We start from the raw sequence: 17,416 nt of genomic DNA on the forward strand, positions 1-17,416 counted from the left end.
GTTTATTTAAGCTTCAGTGTTTTAGTGTTTTTTCTTTTTTCTTTCTTTTATAATGTCACCTGATGAAGGTTACAAGCCGAAACTAGTCTTGTTTTAATATTAAATCCTTTTTACTTAAATCTCGATTTTAGTCATTCAATTCTTTTTATATCTGAGTCAGTGATCATTCTTTCATATATATATAATGATGAATAAATATTTTTTTTTTTTCTTTGCGACAGAATGTAAAGCCGAAGAGAAAAGAGTTAGTTTTTGCAATTGTGAATGCAAATGGTATCAGGTATGCATATTTAAATTAATTTCCTAAGAAATTTTAAACAGATATTAACATTAAGCACTTTATCACTGTAAGAAATTTAATTCTAAGATTTTATGTTTACTTAAGAATGAATATAGTAAGATGATTGCCGGCCTGGTTGGCTGAGTGGTTAGCATATTCGCTTTCTAGCCAAAAGGTTGCAGGTTCGAATCCCGTCATGGGCATGGATGTTTGCGATTGTTTATACTGGTAGTGGTGGGCGGTAGAGCGTTGGTGTAAATGATGACTGTAATTGGAGAAAGAATTGGGTGGAGACAGAGTTGCAGAGTAGGTGCCCTCCCTCGGTGAGTCCTTGGACTCCCTAGAGGTGTCACGTAATAATAACGTTAAGGGATGAAGACGGTAAATTGGTAACTGCTACACAAGATGCCATCCTACTGTAATTATTCTTATTTTTGCTGACTATATATCAATAGCACTCTCTAGGATTTTTTCTGGGTTCATTGGCTAACTGCTTTTCATACTGATCTTTTGCTACCCTTACCAACTGAGTCATTCTCCTTGCCTGTTCTTTGTATTCTTAATGCAATTTATTACCACTCCTCTTACTGTTGTCTCCGTAATGTCTTTTTACTCTATATATATCACACGTAATCTCTTCATTTGTCCATTTTTCATACTTACTTTATTTAGCCTTCTGACCTTTGGAATACATTTAAGACATTGCTTTTATTAGATGATTCTTGAATATCACCCAAGTAGCATTGATCATACCATGTTCCATGCTACATGCTATACCTGCAAGCTGTCTCCTGAGCTTCTCATAATCACCATCATGCTATATCTCCATAACTAACTACCACCATAATCATCCATAATGATCACCCTTTTCCCATTTACTTGGCTTATTTGCTTATGCATTTTCTGGTCACTACCCTTCAGATTAGCATTATATTCTGATCACTACCCTCCAGATTAGTTATATAGCAACATCCAGTGTCGTATTTCATTATTTTCACCTCTACCTCACATCATAATGGCTCAAACCCACTATTTCTCCCTTGCTAGTAAAAGAATTATCTCCAAACCTTGTTTGGAGATAATTCTTTTACTATCATCAATAGCGCTCCACCATTTTTTACTTTCTATCTTCACTAAATACATCATTCCCTTCTATTTCTATTCCTGTAAGGATGTTGTCCTCATCCAACCATGTTTCACTTATGGCAATAATTTTTGGGTGAACAAACTCAATGCAACTATTTCATTTCCCTTGCTTCTGATACTTCTCACATTCATATACAAACAAAACAGCACCTTCATGGATTTATAACAAGTTTCACTGATACCACTTATTAGATGACTTCATACTTTCTTCAAGCTATTTTTTTTCTCCTCACTCATACCAGAATGTTCTTCAGATCTGTTTTCCGTACATCCCTGGTCATCGCCTTCCTTTTTTTGTCTGCACATGTAGTCTCATCCTGGAGCATCAACCTTTCTTATGCTGTGTTCCCCTGTCCACCTTAAGTTTCCCTATTTGTCTTGCACACTTGTTCTCTCATTCTACCACTTCTTCATTCATGAGCTCCACTTCAATCTCTCCTTCCTTACTTTCACATTGTTTTTTACTTGTTCAGATTCATTCTTTGCACTCAGTACTCTCTCCCTACTAGCAGTAGTCTCTCCAAATGACTCATATGAAAACCATTCAAATGCAGTCCATCATACTTATAAAGTTCAATTCTTCCTTAAAACTCATTGCAAACTGCACTCTTTTCTCTTCGCCCATTTCTGCTAACGTATCAATCATAATTCTTGCTCTCTGCCTCATCTCATCTCTGTCATACCTGGACAACACAGCAACTACCTTTCCAATCACACTGTTATCTTTTATACTTCTTAACAACCTCCTTATATCTAATCTTACATTATCCTTGTTTCCAGGTAAATCATTTGTTCCTACTACTGCTACCACCTCTTTGTTTACTTACTTCTCATATCCAGTGTTCCAATCACTCTGCTCATTTTACCTCTAGGAAAACAAACCTTATGCATCTTCTCTAATAATCGAATGGCCATAGAACATCACTCATGGATCTTTTGTTACCATTTACATATCAAAATCATTTGTTTTGGTCTTCTTCATTCTTCCATACATATCTTCTATTCTAGTCACTTCACTCTGCATCCACCTTATCTCTTTGCCTTATTGTCAACACAGATTTCAGATTTTGCATCCTTTTTTTGCTATAATTCACTCTTGCTATTTTATCATGAGTTGCACATGTTTGCTATCAACCATGCTCACCATATTCCAAATTTTTTATATGGAGTGTGATTGAGTGAAATTCATTGCACGTTATTTGCACTCTGTTTTTCAACATCGTTATTGCCCACTTTATCATTAATTTCCCTCTGTTTTTCAATATCATTATCACCTGCTTTATCATTAATCAAACTTTTTCATCATTTTCACTTCAATACACTCTCTGAACATTCTACAATCTTCATCTGCCTTGTCGGTTACAATACTATGGTCTATCCTCATATTTAAACTCATTTAATCAAGTGTCATGGTACATCAGAATATTGCATTTCCTACATACCCATGCACGTTCTATGGCAAGAAGAGTACACTGATAAGAACAGCTAAAGTGGTGATGATGTTGCTTTCATTGCCCATCAGCATTAGGCAATGATAGCAATATCAACACTCTGGAATGTTGGCTGTGGATGAGAGAGAGGTTGAGGAAATGTAAATTGCAGTGTTTAATGGATGATTAGAAATGAGATAAGATGATACTTGTTTAAGTTGGTGAAGGATTTTATGGAATTTTTACATGGAGTAGATGGTCACTGAGTAAGAATGAGTGGTCATCTCTGAAAATTTTGTAGTGATGTGATGAAGAAGAAGAGTGAGGAGTGAATTTTTTATATGAAGTGTGATTGGCAAGTGAAATTCATTGCCATAATGTGTTGTAAATGCTAGCATTGTGAATGAGTTTAAGGTTCACCATGATGGCATGTTGTTTGTTGAGTGAGATGTCATACATTAATCTGTTGACTCCATGGATGTTTATTATAATACTAATAATAATAATAATCTCTGAAGCTGGGCTGTTTCTATGATACCCTTTATTTGAATCTATCAGGCATCTGGATGTGAAGAAACTTAATTCAAACATCTGGGTTGGAATTCTCATATGCCTAGGTTTTTTTCTTCCTAGAAACTCAGGTTTTTCACCCCACAAAACAGGCAAACTGGACAGAAAAATATATGACAATTACTACCATAATGCACTAGACAGATGGAACCACCTATCAGAGCATTAATTATGTTTTGAAGAGACCAAGTTACTTGGCTGTGATAGATCCATTGAGTCTAACATGCAAGGGAAAGTGGGATAATAATAATAATAAACAGACTAGGATATCAATGGAACATTGTTGTAGGCTAAGAATACTGAATGTGAAATGTTTAGACAAATTGGTTGGGCATGTGAAAAAAGATTATTCTAATAGGCTACTTTAATTGCAGGAACATTGATTGAAAGGAGAAGACAGTGTATGAAAACAAGGAGAGTGAATTTCTTGAATTTCTAAGGGATAAATATTTTAAGCAACATATGACAGAAGCAATCAGAGGTTTTAGAGTATTGGATTTGATTATATTTTCATAAGAGTGGCTGTTAATCAGGTATTAAAAGTACTGCTAGTTGGTGAGAGTGATCATGAGGTACTTGTTTGGAAGCTGTGAAACAAGAAAAGCTTATCCCAAAAAAAGATATGTGTTGAATTATAAGGTGGGTTATTATGGGAAACTCTGTAGTCAACTGGCATCAATACGTTGGGTACTTGAGCTCTGCAGGAAAGGTGCTGATAACATAGGAATTTGTAAGGCAGTATCTAACATAAGCAATGTATAACTGCATACAAGAGTTAAGCAAATAAATAGAATACAAGTGAAATGGATGAACAGTGAAATTAAGCTGTTGGAAAGGAAAACGTTATGGAGGAGATACTAGACAGCTGGTGGCAATCAGATCCATGAGTATAAAGTGCAGGCTAGGAAGGTGACAAGCATGGTAAAGAAAGAAAAACTGTAGTAGGAGAGGAGGTTGGTCAGTCAGTAAGAATAATTCAAGGTAATTCTGCTATATAGCAAACAACCAGAAGAATAATTGTGGCAGGTTGACACTGGTGGATAGTCATGGTAACAGAGTGACCATTGCAAAGGATATAGTGGAATTATTGAAAAATCACTTCACTGTATATCGCTCTGGTGTAAATGATGTATTTCAATATGTTGAAAGAAGGAAATGATTAGAATTGGAAGTGAAAGAGTCAGAGGTGTACCATTTGATTGAGGAGCAGGTTCTTTGCATGGAGAGAAGTTGGTGAATGGAATGCATTGCCTGAGTGTGGTGTGAATGTAGACACAATGAATCCATTTAAGGCACAGTTGGAAGAGCATTGTGTGCAATAATGTGTACCTCCCACGATGAGTCTCTAACCCCATGGAGATCAGATAATAATAATTTCCTTCAGGAAGATTTTAAGACTTTTTGCTTGGCAAATGAGTAGGGCTTTAGTTTTAATATTAATAAGTTCAACATGCTTAATTTTAGTATGCAAAGATATAAGGCTGTGTAATCATATTGATGGAACTATAATGCATGAAGTGCACGAGATTAAAGATTGCAAAGACTTCACATCACATGTGCAGCCTTTTTCATATGACAGTGGAATTAAGGAGTGCATAATTGCAAGAACAAATGACCAGGTGAATCACAGAATGGAAGCAATTGCAGGAGCAAAAGATTGCATAAATCATGAAATGGAAGTGATTGGAACTAAAGAAGTGAAAGAAAATATAGCAGAAGCGAAAGTGACATTGTGAAAGCAAAGCAATGTCAGAATGAGAAAATGAAAGAACCAAATAATAGAGTGGGAGATAGTGTAATTGCCAGGAATCAAGTCATGAAAAATGAGTTGATCAGAATGAGAACTGAAATGAAAATATGCATCATGAGATGAGAGGTTTGGTGGATAAAAATTAACAAGTACAAAAGGTTAGAATGAATGAAAGCAGAGAAAAAAAGATGTTGAATGATTTAAGAAGAGAGATGTATGGAGAGTCCATTATTTAGAGATGTGTAGATGAGAAATTCCATAAAGTATGTTTTCTAGGAGGGAGAATTAGCAGGATAATTAATCCATTAGATAAGAGAAGCAGATGAGCGAGTGAGCTGGTAGTGGTTTTTGGAACAAATGACTTGTTTTGACATAAAGAGCATGTAAAAATGAATATCAGTAGATTGTTGAGGAGAGTGAAAAATATCAGTGTGGATGGAAGGGTAGTCAGTGTGTTGCCTAGATATTATAATGGTGAGTTAAGATGAAGAGCAGGGATCTTGAATGGTATGTTGACAGAGCTCTGTGAGGAGAGGGAGTGGAGTTTGTGAATGTGTAGGATGCATTTGAAGGAAAGATGGAAATGTACAAAAGTGAAGGTTGTATTTGAATGGAATTGGTGTGAGATAGATCAGGAGAGCAAAACTGGTGAGACTGAAGTTATTGTAAATGAGGTGAGTGATAATGATATAGAATGAGAATATAAGATGGACTGGAAATGAAGGGAATCAGGGTGGACAGGGAGACACAGTATAAGGAGAGTGGATATTGAAATTAGTAGTGAATGTGTGTGTGTGTGTGTAATGGTTACTACAAGAATGGGATGTATGAGATGTAGCTGAATCTGTAGAGATAGATAGCTTAAGTGGTGACAAAATGCAATTGGTAATGATTAGGCATGGGGAAATCAAAACCTACAAGTGGCATGGACAGGACCAGTTATGGACCTAAATGTGAGTTTCTGTGTTTATTTACAAATGCTGGGAGCATCAGAAATTAGTAAGATGAAATGGTTTCATTGATTGGATTTCCTCAGCCAAAAATTCTTGGAATAATTGAAATATGGGTGATCATGGATCATATCTTGATGAGAATACAAATGTGTTGTTTTTCATGAGGATAGAGAAAGGACAGGAAGGGAGGGAAAGTGTTGATGGTAGAAGGTGAATTATGTCCACACAAAATTGAGATGTAAATAGTGACAATGGTTTTGAGTCTGTATAGTGTGAGGTGAAGGTTAACAGGAAGAGATATTTAGTCAGATGGTGCTATACACCAGAGAATGTGGAAGGTGGTGCTGAAGAAATGTAGAAGCAACTTGGGTTAGTGACAAGGGAATGCTGATTATTATGGGTGATTTTAATTATGGCAGTATATAGATTGGAATGAAGAGATGGCATTTGGGAATAAGGAAAATGAATTTCTTCAGTTCTTGAGACAACTATTTCAGGGGAAGTGCAGATGGTGCTGCACTTTTTATGGGGAAGTGCAGCACCATCTCATTCCCTAATTTTATCTGGGTTCGGGTCTAGCATAGCTGATGAATCAGGCCTATGATGGGTCTTAAGTATTCCTGACTGTAATCCATGTGTGTTCATGGGGCCGGTTTGCCTGCTTGCAGGAGGAAAACCCCGGATAAACTGGGGAGAAAAAACCCTGCTGTCCACGCCCAAGACTGGCTAACTTGGCTATGTCTGAAAAAGATCCTTAAGCTCTTCACATCAGCGATGAGAAATGAACCCAGGACACACCTTTCCAAGACATAATGGTTGCGAAGCACATTGCCACTCAGCTAACCACATGGACTAGGTAGGATGTAAAGGAGGGCACATGAGGATCGAGAGATTTAGATCTGAGCATTTCATCAAAGAACGTGATTGAAGTGATCACTTGGGTTGTGGCTAGCCATTGGAAGACTTCTTTGAGGAAAGAAAACATGTGGAATTACATGGCTAGAGGCATCTTTGAGTGATAACATGGAATGAGGTGTTAAGTAGGAAGGAGATAATGGCTATGAGAGAACTGACCAAAAAATATTTAACAACGCTGATATGTGAATGTATTCCATAGGTCAAAAGACTGAGTAAAGTAGGTATCAGATGAATGAATAAAGGGATTAAGCATGAAATTTGAAAGAAGAGGATACTGTGGAGGCAGCACAAGATGAATAATGGTAGCAATCAATTGCATGAGGAGTATAAAGAGCAGGTCAGGAAGGTGAGGACTTGTCCAGACTGGACAGGACCTGACATCGTTGAGGTATGTGGAAATTACCAAATCAGGCCAAGAAAAACCCTAGAGAGTTTTTCAGATATGGCATGTAGAAGGAAAATGATTATGGTCAGATGATAATGGATGAAAATGGTGGAATGTACTGCTGCAGAAGACATTGGTGAGGTATACGTTGAGCAATTTATAAGAGTATTTCATCCTCATCAGAGTGAAATCATGAAAAACTCAAGTATATAGTACATAGACAAGAATGGCTTAATTTGTGAGCAGTCAGAAGGTTTATGAAGAAAAAAATAAGTTTGTTATCAATAAGGAAATAGCGTTTGCTGCTGATAGCAGAGGAATTAAGTCCACATAAGATAGACATGAAAGGGAGAAATAGTGGCAATGGTTATCAGGCAGTGCAGTGTAACATGATGGAGGTTGAGAGGAAGACCTATTTAGTTGGATGTTGCTATAGGCCTGGGAATGTGTAAGGTGGTGATGAAGAAATATATAAACAACTTGGATTAGTGAACCCTTCCTTGGATTAGGAAGGATAATTATTATGGGTGATTTTAATTATGGTGGTATAGATTGGAATGAAGAGATAGCATTTGGGAATAAAGCAAATGAATGTCTAGCTCTCTTGAGAGATAACTATCTCAGGCAGCATATAAATGGCATGCGAGGAACAAGATTACATTAGATTACATTACATCAGAGGATGTAATTGTTACAGGAGTTTCATGCTTTCCTCCAGTTTGTGAAAGTGATCATAAAGTAATTACCTGTGTTGTGGTTAGTCATATGCAGACTTTTGTGAGGAAAGATTATATGTGGAATTATAAGGCTGGTGATTATGATAAGCTTAGGAGACAGCTTGGAGCTATAATATGGAACAAGGAGTTGAAGGAAATAAATGCTGCATAGGAATGGAAAAGAAATACATAACAGCATCAATGTGCGAATGTATACCAAAGGCCAAAAGGCTAAGGTAGGTGTAAAATGGATTAATGTGGAGCTTAAGCTTGAAATCTGGAAAAAGAAAATACCTTGGATGAAGTACAAAATGAATAATGGTAATAATCAGTCACATGAAGAGTCACATGGTAAGATGAAGTTAATGGATGAAAGTGGTAGAATGGTAACTGCTGCAGAAGGCATTGTTGAGGCATTCAGTGATCAATTTATAAGGGTGTTTCATCCCCATCAGGGTGGAATCATGAGGAAATTAAGTGTAGAGGACATATCAGAAAATGGCTTAATTGTGAGTGAGCAGGAAGTATTTGAGGAAATAAATAACCTTCATGTCAATAAGGCAATAGGATTTGATGACATATCACCACACATCTTAAGAGAATGTTCCAGTGAATTGGAATCAGCATTAGCATGCCTGTTTAATAAGATTTATTTTCAATTTGGTTAGACTATAATAAATTTAGTTTAATCCTTTATCCAAGTGTTAGCAAACAAAGCTTGTGCCTGAAGATACTTCAAGACTGAGGCAACTCGTAGCAAAGGTGGACCAAGCTATCATCACTCCTATCTCAGTATCTCCCATAATATAATTATATAAGGCTTTGATTAGGCCACACATGGACTATTGTGCCCAAATTTGGTCACCTGGTTTCCAGAAGGATGAAGAGATGTTGGAAAGGGTCCAAAGGCAACTGACTAAGGTAGTTTCTGACCTATGGAATGTCGAGTAGAGGAAAGATTGAGAAGATGTAATTTGCAGAGCCTGGTGGACAGGAGGAAGAGGGGAGATGTGATAAAGACCTACAAGTTGGTAAAGGGTTGTAATAGGATCAATGGTGGAGAAGTTCTACAGAGAATAGTGGGAGATCAGGGGAGAACCAGAAGTCATCCTTGGAAACTGTATAAAGAGGGTGTGAGTAGGGGAGTGAGAGGCAGGTTTTTTTTGTACAGAGTTGTGAATGATTGGAATGCCTTGCCTGAGAGTGTGGTGTCTGCAAGGAGTTTGAGTGTGTTTAAGACACGGTATGATGAGATATGTGTGTGTGTGATAATAGGACCTCCCAGATGAGTCTTTGACTCCATGAGGTCTTGGAGTAATAATAATAATAATAATGCAAAGGGCATCTCCTTGTGGATATGTATAATGCTACTTAAATATAAAGAGCCAATAGGCTTCATTTCGGCAATATGAACATTATTTATATGGGATTTAATATCCCCTTAATTTAAATAATGTATAATGCTATGCATTAAGGCTTTGCAAAATCTTCAAATCAGTCTTGAAGTATCTTCAAATTATATATTGCAAATATTGCAATATGAAGTATATTGCAAAATCAGTCTTGAAGTATCTTCAAGCACACTTTGTTTGCTAACACTGGGATAAAGGATTAAACTCAATTTATTATAGTCTAACCAAGTGGAAAATAAACTTTCAACATCTTTCTCTGAATCCAGAATAATTTAATAATAAGGTGATACACCTTTTGGCAACTGATATAGGTAAAGATGACCTCTCCATTGCTTCTGCCTTGGTACCTCCACTTCTGGGCCTGACTCCCACTGACGAGACCGCAATATAGGTCGAAACCGGTCTGGGTAGTGGCCCTTCACTTAATGCACAGCATTTTACATATCTGCAAGGAGATGTGCTTTGCATTATGGGAGATACTGAGATAGCTTGGTCCACCTTTGCTATAGGTTGCCTCAGTCTTGAAGTATCTTCAGGCACAAACTTTGTTTGCTAATACTTGGATAAAGGATTAAACTAAATTTATTATTAATGTTTAATAAGAGTCTTACAACACGACAGGTTTCAAGGTTAGTGGAAGGAGGGAAATTGTTCCACTGCATAAAAGTATTGATAAGGCTGTTGCCTCAAATTATAGGCCAGTCTGTATATATATGGAGTTGTAGTGAAGTCCTCTAGAGATTGGTGAGAAGTAAGATACAGAAATGGTTTGATAACAGCAGTACTGTGGTTATCAGCATGGGTTTGTTAAGGGGGCATTATGTTTCACTAACTTCTGTACCATAACAAGGTGACAAATACCTTGAACAGGGGGAGATGCATATACAGTGGTGTACTTAGATTTTGCAAAGCCTTTTGATAGACTGCCACACAACAAGCTCTTATATAAATTGAAACAGATGGTCGGATAGGTATCAGAAAGTTGTATATTGGCATGCGGTATCCCAAGAGAGAAAGGTCACTAGTGGAGTTCTGCAGAGGTCAGGTTTGTGGCCATTGTTGTTCAATTTGTATGTTAATGATATTGGGTTAAGTTTAACTAGTGATATGCAGATGATGCAAGACTGGGGAGAGCAATGCAGAGAAAAACGAATGTTATGGCTTTACAAGAGGACCTGTATAGATTGCATAAATGGGCAGGTAAGCAGAACTGTAAGTTCAGTGTTGCAAAGTGTAAGGTTTTGAGATTTGGTAAGCAATGATGAGATGTGAGGTATACATTTGGTGGGGAAACTTTAATGGAATTAGAAAAGATGAGAGATCTAGGAGTTGATGGTGGATAAGGATCTGAAATTTAGGGGCCATATTGCACAAGTTGTGAAGACATCACATCGGATAATGGCAATGATGCAGAGGACCCTGACATGCAGAAATTGAGAGTATATGATTCCATTGTATAAGGCTTTGATCAGGCCTCATATGGATTATTGTACACAGATTTGGTAACCTGGTTTTCATGGTGATGATATATTGAAAAGGGTCTAGAGAAGATTTCCAAAAGTTGTCAGTGTCGTGTCTTTGGAATGTGTAATACAAGGATAGATTGAAAGAATTTAAGTTGCAGAGCCTCGTGAATAGGAGGAAAAGGGGGGGAGATATAATTGAGACATATAAGCTAGTCAGGGGTTGTTATTGGGTCAATATTGAAGAGATTTTTCATAGAATGGGAGAGGGGAGTAGAACAAGAGGCCATTGCTGGAAACTGTATAAGGAGGGTGTGAACAGAGGAGTGAGGAGTAGGTTCTTTGTGTGGAGAGTGGTTGGTGAGTGGAATGCATTGCCTGAGTGTGGGTGTAGATGCATTGAATCAGTTTAGGACACGTCCCACAATGAGTCTCTGACTCTTTGGAAGTCAGATGTTAATTATATTAATAATAATTTAATGACATATGACCACGTATCTTAAGGGAATGTTCCAGGGAATTGGCAGTAGCATCGGCATGCGTGTTTAAAAAGAGTCTTATGACAGCACAAGTTCCAAGAACATGGAAAGGAGGTAAATTGTTGCACTGCATAAATAGGTTATAAAGCTGTGGTGAAAGTATCGGAGTGATTGCTGAGAACTAGGATACAGAAATGGGTTGATAACAGAAGTATTCTCTGTGGTTGTCAGCATATTTTTTTTTAAAGAGCAATAATGTTTTACTAACTTATTTATATTTGTACTATAACAAGGTGACAGTCTTGGATATGTGAGATGCATATATATATAGTGGTATACTTAGAGTTTGCAAATGCTTTTGATAGATTTCCACACAACAAGCTGTTAAATAAACTGGAAGGGATGTGATAGGATAACAGTTGTAGTGAGTTGGATTGGTAACTGGCTGTCAGAGAGGCTTAATGATATTGTGATAGGTTTAACTGGTGATATGCAGCTGTTTTCAGAAGATACAAAATTGGGGCAGAGCAATGTTAGTGCAGAATCAAGCCGATGTTATTACCTTACAGGAGGATTGCATAGACTGTATGAATGGGCAGTTAGCAGAACTGTCAATTCAATGTTGCGAAGTGTAGGGGTTTGAAATTTGGTAAGCAATGATGGGATACAAAACATATACTTGGTGGGGAAGCTTTAAAGCAGGTAGAGGAGATGAGAGATCTGGGAGTTGTGGTGGACAAGACCTGTAATTCAATGACTAGATTGCACAAGTTGTACAATCTAGTCATTGAATAAAGATTAATTTTTTTATCTTTATTCAATGACCAGATTGTAATAAATAAAGATTTATTACAATCTAGATTTATTGCAAACACAGAAATAAAGATTCCATTGTATAAGACCTTGATAAGACCTCATATGGATTATTGTACATAGATCTGGTGGTGATGAGGATATGTTATAAAGGGTCAATAGAAGATTCACAAAGGTGGTCAGTGGTCTTTGGAATGTTGAGTATGAAGACAGATTGAAAGAATGTGAATTGCAAAACCTCATAAATAGGAGGAGGGGGATTATGACTGCACATGTAAATTAGTTAGGGATTGTTGTCAGGTTGACATGGAAGAAATTTTTCATAGATTGGGAGAGGGGATAGAACAAGATGTTATCCCTGGAAACTGTATAAGGAGGGTGTGATCAGAGGAATGAGGAAAAGGTTCTTTGCATAGAGAATGGTTTGCATAGTTAGTGGATTGCATTGCCTGTGTGTGTGTTTTAAATGTAAACATTGAATCAGTTTATGGCATGGTTGGATGAGCTTTGTGATAGTGTCTACTTCCTATGATGAATCTCTGACTTCTTATAGGTCAGATGTTAATAATAATAATATTGCCACTGTGATAAGAAGTACACTGATATGTATGGATAAGGAGGTCATTTGCAGCTGTAAAAAAAAAAAAAAAAAAAAAACACTGATCAGACCACATTTGGAGTATTGTGCTCAGATTTGGTCACCTGGGTTTTGTTGTGATGCAGAAATACTGGACTAGGTTCAGAGACAAGTGACTTAGATAATATCAGTTCTCTTCAATGTTGTGTGTGTATAGAGAGAGAACTTTAAGGAATGTGGATAGGAGGAAAAGATGGGAGAGAGAGAAAGATAGATGTTTAAGTTAGTGAGGGGATTTTATCAGATTAATAAGAGAGCATTATAAAAAAAAAAAGTAGCTGAGAGAGGAAGATCCAGAGGCCACCCCTAGAAGTTGTGTGGGAGTGTGGTGAAGAAGGGTGTGAAGAGTATATTTTACTGGAAAATTTTGGATATATGGAATCTGTTACTGGAATATGCTTTTAATGCAGGTGGTGTTAAGAATTTTAACAAATACGATTTTAATAAATATGACAACTGACATCAGATTTGATAAATGATGTCAGTTGAATGACCCTCTCATGATGAGTATGCAGGCTCCATGGAGTGTGTGATGATAATAACAATGAATGAATGAATGTCATATTCATATAATCTGATTTTGAAAGTGCCAAATGCAGGAAAAAAAAACTTGTTTCCTGTTCAAATTGCAGTTGAGCCTTCTAGTTTCTTGGCAAGATCACTAAACATATCTTTTGCAAATCGATGTTTGCACTACTCTCATGTCTAAATAGAAGTAGTATATTTCACCCAAAGCCAAAGCTGACCCACTAGCATCATTCTTCTCTTGCAGTGATGAAGAAGACAAAGTACTTTCCAATCCAGAAGTGTTCTCTGTAACCCTCCCCCTAAGCTTTCAACAGAAAGAAATCAGAAGAATCCTGGATAACTTAGTAGCACAATGAATGAATATGGATAAATATCATTAGGAATGAATAAATAAATACCATTAGGAACAAATGAACAAGTCATTTGTTCCTAATGGTATTCCAGCCTGGTTAGCCAAGTGGTTAGCATATCTGCTCTCCAGCCAAAAGGCTGTGGGTTAGAATCCCACTGTGGGCATGAATGTTTGTGATTGTCTGTGAAAATAGTGGTGGTGGTGGTCAGCAGTAGATGGCACTGGTGTAGATGATGAAGGTAGTTGCGGTTAGTGGAGTGGTGGAGACGGAGAGTTGTAGAGCAGGTGCCCTCCCTCGATGAGTCTTTGGACTCGTTGGAGGTTCCACGGAATAATAATAATAATATTCCTTCTGTCATGATGAGCAATGGTAAGTTGTATACCACAAGTGAAGAAGAGGACACAATTTGGAGTAAAGTGGATGACATACAATATCAAACAGAAATTGCATGTGAAAAAGAGGCTATGGAAGAGATATAAGGAGACAGGTGAAGAGAGGATGCGTGAAGAATATAAGACACAGGCCAGAAGAGTGACTAGTGTGGTAAGGAAAGCTAAACTGGAATATGAGAGGAGGTAGGCCCTAAAATCCAAAGAAAATCCTAGGGAATTTTTTAGCTATGTGGACAGAAATGACTATGGAAGAATGATTTTGTGGGATAAAAATGGGAATAGAGTGACTGATGCAGAGGACATTCTGGGATTGTTCAATGACCACTTTATTGGAGTATATCATCCTGGAGGAGTCAGTTTTAATGCTAGAGGGATAGGGCAGGTTCAAGGTTTAGAGGTACAGGAGGAGAGTGTGTTTCAGATACTGAGAACTCTGGATGTCAATAAAGCTTTGGGACTGGATGGTATTTCACCACGAGTTTTGAGAGAATGTGCTAGGGAACTGACAGTGCCTTTAACCTGGCTTTTCAATGAAAGTCTGGCTTCGACAAAGCTGCCCAGGGAATGGAAGGAAGGTAAGATAGCCATTGCATAAGGGTAGTAACAGACTGGAAGTGTCTAATTATAGACCAGTCTGTGTGTCATCAGTAGTTGTTAAGATCTTGGAAAAAGTAGTGAGGGACCGTATACAGCACTGGGCAGATGAGGGTAATGTTATCTGTGTGAGTCAACATGGATTTGTGAAAGGGCGCTCTTGTTTTAGCAATATGCTAGCCTTTTATAATAAAGTTACAAGAACATTAGATGAGGGAAAGGCATATACTGCCATTTTCCTAGACTTAGCAAAGGCATTTGACAGGGTGCCACATAATAAGCTGATATTTAAGTTGCAACACATGGGTCTGGATGTCAGATTGGTCAACTGGATTCAGGATTGGCTGTTTGATAGGTATCAGAGAGTTATGTATGGTGGAGCAGTTTCAAGGAGACAGACGGTTACAAGTGGGCTCCCACAGGGCTCAGTACTAGGACCTATATTGTTTAACCTTTATATCAATGACATTGACAGTGGATTGCAAGGGGATATTCAGTTCTTTGCGGATGATGCGAAGCTGGGAAGGATTATTAGTAATAGTGCAGATGTGGTAGCACTGCAAGAGGATTTGAATAAGCTAGATAGATGAATGGGGGGTTTCAGTTTAATGCAGCAAAATGTAAGGTCTTGAGGTTTGGGAAACATCAATGGGATGCTGCATACTCTATGGGAGGAGTTATACTGGAGGAAGTTGGGGAGACAAGAGATCTGGGTTTGATGATTGATAGAAACCTGAAGTTTAGGGGACATATTGCAAAGGTGGTGAAGGTAACACAGAGGATTGCTGCAATTATGGGAAGGACACTGACCTGCAGAGATAAGAGGGTTATCATTCCGTTGTATAAGTCTCTGATCAGACCACACTTGGATTATTGTTCTCAGATTTGGTCCCCAGGATTTGAAGGGGATAAATTAACTGTGGAAAAGATACAAAGACGGATGACAAAGATGGTCTCAGGACTGTACAAGGATAGTTATGAGAATCGGCTGAGGGAATGTGGACTGCAGAGTTTGGTGGATAGAAGAAGGAGAGGTGATATGATTGAGACTTTTAAACTGTTGAAAGGTGGTTACAGGGTTGAGACTGAGGAGTTCTTTCACTTGGTTGAACAGCGGGAGGGAGTGATGACAAGAGGCCATCCCTGGAAGTGGAAGTTACGAAAGGAAACTGTGAGCAAGAGGGTGAGGAGTGGTTTCTTTGCATGGAGGGTGGTTGAGCCGTGGAATGCATTGCCTGATGGAGTGGTGAGGGCGAGAATGGTCAATGAGTTTAAGGAGTGGTATGATAGACTTTGTGTTTCTTAGGGGGAACCTCCCCTCGATGAGTCTTGACAGACTTTATGTTCTTAGGAAGGACCTCCCACGACGAGTCTTTTGACTCCATGGAAGCCTGAATAATAATAATGATGATGAAAACGTCTGTTCCAGAATGAATACCTAACATATATCACATTCTTGATCAAAAGTCAGCCAACAAACCTGTCATCCTTGCTTCATTCATCGTTATCATTCTTCAGTTCTCTCAAAAATTAGAAACAAATACCTACAGGACCAGCTAATTAGTGAGCAGTAGTATAGATTTTGTTACCCACAATCCACATTTCTTATTCCACATTTCCAGCTACAATCTGCATCTTATTCTTTGCTGTTGAATTGCCAGCTTCCTCTCTGGTTGCTCTCACTATATCATGATAGCTGGTTTCCTTTCAGTGTCCTGTCACCACTGAAGCATCCCAACAGCTTTGTATTTTCACCCACTTCCTCCCTCTTAACATTATATATATATAACCTCCTCTTACTGTCCACAAATCCTCTCTATAGCTGTGATGATAGCAGTACATTGCATGCCTCTTCATTTGACAAAAAACTCCCCTGTGAAATTTAATGCTGCTAAAACTCAGTCCTGTCTTATTTCTCACAAGAAAGATCTCATGCAAAAACATCTCTATAGCTTCTTCAGCCTAAAAAAACTTCTTGTATGATTTTATGCTTGAGATATTACTCACTATACAACTATGAAGCAGTATTATCCTATGGCAATTAAGAGGGGTGAAATGATTGTGATGGCAGGCACTGATGACTTGAGAGGCAATGTAAATCGGGCAGTGAGAGATCTGAGATTCTTGCTTGAGGTTGTGCAAAAGAAATTACAGAGAGGAAAGATTGTGTTTGTTGCCCAGGTATGATAGTGACGAGCTGAGCAGAAGAGCAGTAATACTGAATAGCATAATAGTCAGAATGTGTCAGAAGAGAGTATTGGAATATGTGGATGCTTGGAGGGCATTTGAGGACAGAAGGGAACTGTATGCGAGAGACTGCTTGCATTTCAATGAGGAAGGATGGAAGCATCTGGAGAGATTGCTGTCTTCTGAACGAGTTAGTGTGTCAACGGAAGGATACTAGAATTCCCAGGGTGGATGGTAGCAGGGGTGGCCTCTTGTGGGAATGAGTGCTTGGGGAAAGGGGGATGACATCAAGTAACACTAAGTCCAGTGGAATCGAGAGGGGACAATGATAGGTATAGAAGCAGTGACATTTTTATGCTCTGTACTAATGCCAGGAGTATCTGAAATAAAGGAGATGAATTGGTTGTGCT

The 17,416-nt window shown here is 38.1% G+C and overlaps 1 protein-coding gene across 1 annotated transcript in view; it reads left to right on the forward strand.

Annotated features, from left to right (window-relative positions):
* LOC150093744 (dynamin-1-like) overlaps positions 1–17,416 on the forward strand; it is a 300,405-nt gene that overhangs the window by 179,956 nt on the left and 103,033 nt on the right. The window contains exon 10 of the mRNA XM_090412966.1: positions 222–280. Coding sequence (XP_090269092.1) covers positions 222–280 — 59 coding nt within the window. The remainder of the gene's footprint in view (positions 1–221; positions 281–17,416) is intronic.

The sequence above is a fragment of the Typopeltis vanoorti genome, chromosome 23 (assembly GCF_054136105.1).
Source record: "Typopeltis vanoorti isolate ZY-2024b chromosome 23, IOZ_Tvanoo_1.0, whole genome shotgun sequence".
Lineage (NCBI taxonomy): Eukaryota > Metazoa > Arthropoda > Arachnida > Uropygi > Thelyphonidae > Typopeltis > Typopeltis vanoorti.